Source organism: Pediculus humanus, genomic scaffold (genome assembly GCF_000006295.1).
Source record: "Pediculus humanus corporis 1103172107541 genomic scaffold, whole genome shotgun sequence".
NCBI classification, from domain to species: domain Eukaryota; kingdom Metazoa; phylum Arthropoda; class Insecta; order Psocodea; family Pediculidae; genus Pediculus; species Pediculus humanus.
This window is the reverse complement of record NW_002987156.1, coordinates 398,995-408,639: the sequence shown is the minus strand read 5'-3', so window position 1 is coordinate 408,639 and position 9,645 is coordinate 398,995. Positions and strand designations below refer to the sequence as shown.

Sequence of the window (9,645 nt, the reverse complement as noted above, 5' to 3'; positions counted from 1 at the left end):
GAAAAAAAATTGATTTCCACCGGGGGGTGGAGGGGGGTTTTAATACGTAAATTTTGCGTGTGCGTGCGTGCGTGCGTGACGATAATAAAAATTAATTACGCGAAAATATTAAAGACCAAAAAAATATCCTTGACGATCCCTTTTTTCCGAGGGGAGGTGGGAGGAGAGGGGGGGATTTTGCCACACCGATCGGAAGTGATTAACTAATTAAGTTGAATTTTTTATTCGCGAATTTTTTTTTTTTTTTTTTTTGCGTTTAAAATTTATTGACAAAAAAAAAAAACAAATAAATAAATTTGGAAAATTTTAATTCCACGTTAATTAACTAAATTTCTAATTCCACGTTATACGTGTTGTTATTATGTTTACCGCAAAACTTTGAAAATTATTATAAATTTCATCGCGTATAAAAAAAAAATAAATATTTATTTAACAAATATTATGTTTTCGATTTAATAATAATTTTTTTTTCGCGTAATTAGTCGTAGGACGTTGAACTTTAGCTTAAGAAAATACTTTTTTTAATAACTTTATTAATAAATAAATGATAATAATAATAATAAACTTATGAATAACTTTGATAAAAGATTTAAAAAAGTTATCACGCGTGTAATAGAATAATATGTTTAATTTTTTATTGAACGACTCACGTGAAAAAATTAAGTTTTCAATGTTTTTATATTAGTTTACAAATTTCGCGCTGCAAAATAACTTATTTTATCAAAAGGTTATTCAACCTTTTTGAAACACCTTTTATAGCGTGAAAAAAAAAATAAAAAAATATATCGATGAATAATTTAAATCCTTTTACTTTTGTGTCTTTAACCGATGATGATGATTTCCGATCGAGTTGAAAGGTATTAGTTTATGAAACAGTTTCAAAAACAATTATTATTATTATTATTTGTTTCAAAACAGCATTTATTATAAATAAATAAATAAATATTTTTTAATTGTATAAATGAATTAAATTTAAAAAAAAAAAAAATTTTCAAGAAATTTTATAAATTAACAATCGACGAATTGAATTTAATAAACAAAAGCTGGAGCGTATGAATAAGCCGAAGATGTTATGAGTGGTGCTGGTGCAGCAGCAGCAGCAGTGGCGACGTAAGGTAACGAATAAAGTCCGTTATAATTTCTAGCAAAATATTGAGAACTAGTAGCGGTAACTAATCCGGGTGTCGCATAAGCTACTGGAGCCGTAAGTGGTAAATTCGTATATGCGGCAGCGGCGGTAAAAACCGGTTTAGCAGAAACAACCGCCATTGTAGCAGCCAAAATAAAAATTAATCCCTGTTGGAAATTTAAAAAAAAAAATTAAAAAAATAATTTTTTGGACTCGTAAAAATCTTAAAACTTACCGTTTTGAACATTATTATTATTATTATTATTTTTTGTTTGTTGTGATTTTTTATTTTCGTTTGTTTAAAGTCGATAATGATGTTTGTTTATATATCCATGCGCGATATGATTTAATATTATATAAATTTATCATTTTATTGTTTTATCGATGTTATCAATAAATTACAATTGAATTATCACCTGGAACTGGAATTTTAAGTTTGTTGTTGTTGTTGTTTGCTCTCGTTTTTGGAATTTGTTTGTTGATAAACAAAAAATTTTCAACTTTTTTCAATTACTCCTCATCATTATTTTTTTTTTTATTAAATTTTATTTGTTGATTGTATTCACCCGCGACAAACAATCTGGAGAAAAGTTTTTTAACATAAAAATAATAATAATGATGATGGCGAAAAATTCTACGAAATTTTTTGACGAACCTTTTATTTTGGCATAGAAATGAAATTGACACATATAATGGTTAGAAATGTTGCCAACCGTTTTTTAAATTTAATTCATTCATCAAATTTATTAATTTAATTTTTTTTGCACAATCTTGTGGAAAACGTGAACAATTTGTAGGATTGACGATTCCGAGAAAAATAATAATAATAATAGTTACGAAAGGTTATTTTTTTAACCTTAAAAAGTCGCAAGATAAACGCGTAAAGAGGGAAAAAAAATTGGTAAAAAGGTTCGATTTTTAATAATTAATTAATTAGTTCAATTTTAATTTTAATTTACGAAATCTTTTTACCGTCGGGCGCCATCTTTGTTTTTATTTTTCTCCCTTTGTATTCTTAAAAAAAAAAAAATTTTTATTTATTTATTTCCCTCCGTCAAAGAGAAAATTGAAAAAAAAAAAACGCATCAATTTACTTTGATTGCAATTATTATTGTTGTTGTTGTTGTTTTTGTTGTTGTTGTCGTTGTTTTTCGATTTCGTAATTCATTCAAAATTAATTTTATTTATTTATTTATTTATTTTTAAATTTAAATGGCGAGAAAAAATTTTTTTATGTAAAAAAAAAAGAAAAAAAATTACGTAGTTGTAGCCGAAAAACAAAATAATAATAATAATAATAATAATAATAATAATTTGCCGTCAGAAACAAAATAAAATAATCATCATTATTTTTTTTTATTTATTTTTAATTAAATTTTAAAAAAATTACAAAAAAAGTGAAAAAATTTTAGATTTGTTACGTAATAATAATAATTATTATTATTATTATTATTATTTTAATGTAAATTTTTTTTTTATGTAGCCGCAAGAGATTTATTATTATTAATATTATTATTATTATTGAGTAATAAATATTTTCTTATTGTTAACCAATAAAAATTATAAACGTCATCGCGTAATAAAAAAAAAAAAAAAAATTTTAATTTATTTTGTAACGTCAACTGAAAAGTAATAATTTTTTTTGTCGTTATGTTGGTGCAACCGAACGCGAGAAATCACGTTTTAAAAAAAAAAAAAATTCAATTATCGATTATCGATCTATCGAACGATTGTTGTTGTTGTTTTTCGTCTTTTTTTGGATTTAATTCAATTTGGCAATTTTTTTTTTCCATTTTGGTTGTACTTTGATTCTCGCTTTAACTAATTGCTTCACACCTTTTATCTGGGTGACAGTTGAATTGTTACGTAATGATAATAATAATAATAATGATAATATTTTGTCACGGAATGGAATAACCCGAGTGTTGTTATTTCAAAATGGCGGGAAAAATTTTCGTAAATTTTAAAAAAATGGCGCGTTTTTTTAACTTTTTTTAAAGTAACAACGACGTTAATAATTTGGGATTTAGGTTTTGTCGTTTGTTACTCATTAATTTACAAATTCGTGCAAACGCATATACAAACAACAACCGCGTAGAAAAAAAAAAAAAAGGAAAAGGGAAATGTATGTCGTTCGAAAAGCAATTGTTCTTGAAGACAAAAAAAAAATTAGGTTAATTTTAAAACGAAACTGTATCGAATGCGTGAAGGGTAATTAAATTAATTAATTAATTAATTTTTAAAGGATGGTAAAATAATAATAAAACGTTATTATTATTATTATTATTATTTTAATATTAAATAAAGTTCGCGTTCTTTAATAAATTCCTCCTTTTTGTTTGTTTGTTTGTTTTTCGTCGTTTGATTTTTCACGAAATCGAACTAAATATCGTAAGCGTAAATGGAAATTTTCCTTTTTCTTTTTCTTTTACGTGCATAATGCAATGACGTAAATATATTAATAATAATATTAATAATAATATTTATTAATGTTAAAGAGTTAATGAAAATCACGTGTTTGATAAAAATGTGTGAGAAAAGTGTAAAATTAAGTGTGAGATTTTGTTATGAAATCTACGTAAATTAATTTAATTTTTTTCTTTTGTTTATGAAAAACGAGACTCTCGTCATTATTATTATTATTATTATTTCGAGAGACTTATATTAAATTTTTTACGTAAAATGATTTTTTTTCCCCCCCCGACGTTTTTTTTTTGTTTTTTTGAACATGAGATTTCGAGAGAGAAAAAAAAATATGAAATGAAATGAAAATGCGTGAAATTATTTTTTATGAGAAAAATTAAAGAAAAAAAAAATTTTTACTATCGTGACGTAGTATCTCATGATAAACAGGTTAAAATAATAATGATAATAATAGTAATGAAAATTTAAAAAAAAATATATATATAACCTAAATTCGTATAACAAAAGAAAAAATTTCTTTTCTTTACTAAAAATAATAATAATAATAATAATAATAATAATAATAATAATAAGGAAAATATGTGCCAAGTGTAAGAGTAGAAAATGGGCGATGATACGATGTCAACACATTTTTACGTGTCAATTATAACAAAAAAAAAAAAAAAGAAAAAGAAAAAAATTTCGAAAATGAAAAGTTTTTGACACGCAAAACGAAAATGCCGACGACGACGACGACGACGACGACATACACATTAACCCGTATTCATTTGGTTTTATTCGACAAGGTGCCGTTTTATAATGGGAAAAAGAAAAAACCTTATTTTATTCCTACAAAATAATTAATATGCAATTAGTCACGCTTGCAATGTTAGAAAATTGTATAAGCCCAAATTATTTTTCTTTTTTTTTTTTTTTAAACATCGACAACACGCACGGTTTACTTATGGAAATTAATCTTTTGGATTAAATTTTTTTTTTTTTTTACGCGGCGTAATCGAAAAAAATTATTTTTAATATTTAAAACTTTGCGTCTTTCGACGTGCGTAAATAAAAATTTGTTGACGATATTTTCGGACGATGAAAGGTGAAAGGTGAAATCTTTGGTAAACAATTTTAAAATGGAAGAAGATCAATGACACTGAAGATGCCAACGAATAAAAGATTATAAAACAAATTAATTAAGAGAATAAAATGAAGATTTTGTTTCGATGCCGAAAATATTTTTAAAAAACCCCCACGCGGGGGCGTTCACTGGAAAAGGATAATAAACGGGGAAAAACATGTTTGAATTTATTTTATATATCACATGACGTTATAACACGTGTGTGTGTGTCGCGACCTTAAAAACCGCGTGTCAAATTTTCACGAGTGAAAAGAAAACGTTTATTTTTTTACAATACAAACGGAAATGAATCGTTGATACACGTGGACAAAAACGTACACGTAAGATATCGTAAGGGTAAAAAAAATTTTTAATTAAAACGAAAGTGATAATTTAATGAAAATTAAGGCGGGGCAGGGGCGGGGGGCTAAACGCAAACAGTCACCTCGAAATATTCTCACGGCCTTTTATTCATCTTTGACCTTTTCTATTATTTTTCGATCACCTTCTTAAATCGATCGTTATCCATCGTAATTACACATCGAAAGGTTTTTTTTTTTTTTTTTTTTTTTTTTTGCACACGCCATATTTTTATTATTATTTTGTCGTCGATAATTAAATTTCATAATTTACAATCAATTCGATTATCGATTATCGATTTTTATCCTTCGAATATTATAACGATAATGCAATAACATTAATAAATGTTAATAATTTTTATTAAAAAAAAAAAAAAAAAAAAAAAATTTTCATGTAAATGACGATGATAATCATTAAAAATAATTAAATTGAATTATACAAAAAAAAAAAAAAAAAAAGAAGAAGAAAATTTTGTAGTAAAACACGGCATTTTTTCGCGTAATTATTTTATCGCGGTCGTCCTTCGAAACACGTGGTTATCAAAATAAATAAAAAAAACCGGATTAAGGAGAGAGAGAGAAGAAAACATCGGGAAAATAATATTTATGAATTGTTTTTTTTTTTTTAAATAAACGATCGATCGATAATGAGTTTGTTGTTACTTTATTATTATTATTATTATTATTATTTTATGTAATTGAAACGAGGCAATGAATTATAATCGGATTTTTAATTTAAAAAAAAAAAAAAAAAAAAAAACGTGAAAAGGTTAACGAATTACAACCGTGTGATAAATTAAATGAAAATTTTTCAACTTGTTTGATCGGACGATGGGTTTTTCATCACCCATAAAAAAAAAAAGGAATGAATTTAAAAAATAATTTTAATCCGTCCATTTTGTGTCCATTTTGTACGTTTTTTTTTTATAATTTTACCTGTACGCAGGTAATAAAGTTTTGCTTTTTTTGCCCATTTTTTAGCCAACTGCCAACCGTAAACAAAAAATTTTTGTTTCGTATCATAACGCGGCGTATCTTCGTATGTAGTCATTAATAAAAAAACTTGTTGAAACCTTTGGACCTTTTTTTTTTTTTATACGACCGTGAATATAATCAAACAATCGAATATATATATAAATACGTCGTCTGACATTTTTAAAATTTTTCTCATAAACCTTCCTTTAATTATATTTATAATAAAAAAAAAAATATTTATAGGAAGTAAATGGCGTCCTTGTTACTCAGTAATTAAACTTAAATTTTGCCAACGCTTCCAAAAACTAAAAAATTTTTTTTGTCGAATTTAAAACTCTTAAAACACAGACGTAGAAATGTGTACGTGTGAAAGGTTTGTTTGTTTGTTTGTTTGTTGATAAGGTGGAGGTTATGGTAATAATAAATAAATAAATAAGCAATAATTTTTTGTTAAAAAAAAAAAGCCCAAAAAAAACTGTTTTATTTATTGAAATTTAGTAGCATATAAATTCAAAAGTTGTTGTGGTTATGGTTGTTGTTGTAAATGTTTTCTGATTGAGAATGGAACAGGTTTTTATTTTGAACGGGTTTTCCAAAATAATCCGTAAATTAATTTAAAAACATATTTAACCGAAGTGGTGTCCGAATCCTCCGTATCCGAGATGTCCGTGACCGTAACCGTATCCTCTGTTAAAAAAAAAAAAAAAAAAAAATTAAAAGAATCATAATAAGAACGAGTATTTTGCGAGGTTTGGGTTTTTTCGAATGATTATTACTTACACAGCGAGTGGAGCAACGTGAACACGTGGAACAACGAGTGGAGCGGCAACGTGTCCGACTCCGACTCCAAAACCACCGACTCCGTATCCGACTCCGTATCCTAATCCACCTCCCAAATATCCTGGAGCGGCAATGGCGACAGCCAAAAGAGCCAAGAAAACGGCCTAAATGACAACGAAAAATTTTGTTAGATTTGATTACGATTGAGCCTTTCCCACTCTCCCCTCTCTCTCTCTCTCTCGTATCATCCGATAAAATTTTTTTTTTTTAAATAAACTCCAAAAATTAAATGAGCTCGGAATTTTTTTTTTTGCACGTTAATAAAAATTTATCAAAAATTTAATACAAAAATACTTACGAATTTGAACATTTTGGTATTGGTTTGTTTGGTTGTTTCTCTGGTTGTTGAAAAACTGATAATGCCATCCATGGAAATTTTTTTCCCTTTTATACCAAAAAAACAAAGCAAACGTATGAACCGTTTAAATACGTTTATATTTAACTTACCACCGCGAATGTCACATTTATTTTTTTGCCAAACGATAAATTGTTGCAGTTATAAAAAAAAAAAAAAATGAATTGCTTTAACCAATGCCACCCATTGGAAACCATTTTTAATTTTTTTTTGTGTAAGGTAATTAAAAAAAAAAAAAAAAAGAAGTTACTTTATTTGACACGAGTCTCTCATTAATAACAAATGTATAAAAAAACCTTTTTAGGATGAAAAGCAAAAGGTTTCATTTCAATTTTTTTTTTACCTTTTATTACGGGTTTTGCCAACGCGACGATGACCACAGCCACTGCCACCATCACCACTACCACCACCACCACCTTTACACCGCCTTCTTTATTATCATAAACGTTGTCACCAACATCATCATCGTATCATCAATTCTCTTCCCCCTTCCTCTTTTTCTTAATAATCATTAACTTTATTATGTAAACTTTTTTTTTTTTTTCAGGGTTTTCCCTTTTTTTTTTTCTTCTCTCTTCTTTCTTTCTCTCTCTCTCTCTCTCTCTCACTCTCTCTCTCACTCTCTCTCTGTCTCTCTCACCAAGGACTGGACTTAATGGATTTATTAATTTGACATTTAAATTTAAAATTTTATTTTATTATTTTTCAAACTTATTTCAGACGTTTTTATTTTACTCTAATATAATTAAACTGTAGTTTTATTCATGACTTCTCCGTATCATTTCTTCGTTATTATTATTATTATTGCGTAATAAATTAATTAATAACACAACTTTTTCTAAATGTAACAAGTTGTTGTTGTTGTTGTTGTTGTCGTTGCTGTTTGTTTGCAATTGTCACGAAATTACACGTGAAATTAATTTAAAATTATGTAAAAAAAAAAAAAATTGTCGTTACAATTTTTATTTTTATTAATTTATTTAAAAAAACGTTAATATTGATAATTTATTACTCTGTAATTTTTATTATAATTTTCCCTTTCTCTCTCTCTCTCTCTCTCTCAACCTGTTACCGTTAATGATTTCATTATTAAATAATAATAATAATAAATAATAAACGTTTAAGTCGTAAAAAAAATGAATCAATTAAAAAAAAAAAAAAATTAATTAATTATAATAAAATTATAAATTAAAATTTACATTAATGCCAACAACTTGTTGTTGTGGTTGTTGTTGTTGTGATTGTTGAGATTGTTTTGATTGTGTTTGTTATGATAAACAATATTAAACCCGAAAACAAAAAAATTTTTAAAGTTTGTAAAAAATTTAAATTTGTGTGAATTATATGGAATTGTTGCGTTTATTTACGCAAACTTTACATAATAAATTTATTTATTTATTTATGTATTTATGTATTTTTTTTTTTAATAAATAAATAAATTTGAAACTAAGGAGATAATTAAAGATATGATTAAGATATTAATTTACGCGTCAAATAAAAAAAAAATGATGGCAGAAGCGTTAACAAGAAACATCCTTCAATAACTAAGTAAGGATATAATAAATATATTTCTCATTCGTTCATCGTAATTAAAATAATAATAATAATAATAATAATAATAATAATAGCTGATAGAGGTTTAATAAATAAATTTTTTTATTAACTATTAAATTATTATTATTTATCATATGCGATTAATTTTATTAATTTGTACCTAACGTTCGCACGCGCGCAAATGAATTTTTACGTACAGTACAATTTCTTTAAAAAAAAAAAAAAAAAGGTTTAAATAAAATATTATTAAAAGATTATTTTTAATAAATAAATAATTAAATAAATAAGAAACTTATTAACTTATTAATTTTTATTTTGTTCACATTAAAATATAATACGGAGGATTAAATTTTTTTCGTAATGTACGAATAAGTATTTCGTGGCGTGACATTTTAAGACACTTGGACGCCATTTTTAAATTTTTTAAATATTCGCGCGCTTTTTTTTTCAAACGTACATCCGGTAAAATTAATTTTGTAAAAAAAAAAATGCGTTAAGGCCTATGTGAAAAACGTTATTATAATTATTATCAAAAAAAATTACATTTTTAATACAAATTTTTAATCGAGAACCAGATTTCTCACTCTCTCTCTATCTCACTCTCTCTTTCTCTCTCTCTCACACATTTTATTTCCGTTTTAATAATTAAATATATGTATATATATATTATTGATTTAATTTAATAAAGTTGATTGTAATGAACTGAATTAATTAAAATAAAAATAAATTATTATTACGTAATAAAAAAATAAAAGGATAACGTGAAATGGTGAAAGGGTCCTTGTTTAATAATAATAATAAACTTGAGTAATAAAAATAAATAAATTTTGAGTAAAAGAAAAAAAAGTGGGAAGAAAATAATAATAATAATAATAATAATAATAATAATATATAATAATATATATAA

General features: G+C 25.3%; 2 protein-coding genes across 2 annotated transcripts; both read right to left on the bottom strand.

Annotated features, from left to right (window-relative positions):
- Positions 1–681: 681 nt before the first annotated feature.
- On the bottom strand, positions 682–1,269 carry Phum_PHUM192050 (uncharacterized protein; the record flags this gene model as incomplete). The annotated part of the gene is made up of 2 exons (XM_002425279.1): positions 682–711; positions 1,039–1,269. The coding sequence occupies 2 exons, from the start codon at positions 1,267–1,269 to the stop codon at positions 682–684; spliced, it is 261 nt and encodes an 86-aa protein (XP_002425324.1).
- Positions 1,270–6,442: 5,173 nt separating this feature from the next.
- Positions 6,443–7,199, bottom strand: Phum_PHUM192040 (cutile protein, putative; the record flags this gene model as incomplete). The annotated part of the gene is made up of 3 exons (XM_002425278.1): positions 6,443–6,676; positions 6,770–6,933; positions 7,128–7,199. 3 exons carry the CDS (start codon positions 7,197–7,199, stop codon positions 6,616–6,618), a joined length of 297 nt encoding a protein of 98 aa, XP_002425323.1. The 3' UTR covers positions 6,443–6,615.
- Between the last annotated feature and the right edge of the window lie 2,446 nt (positions 7,200–9,645).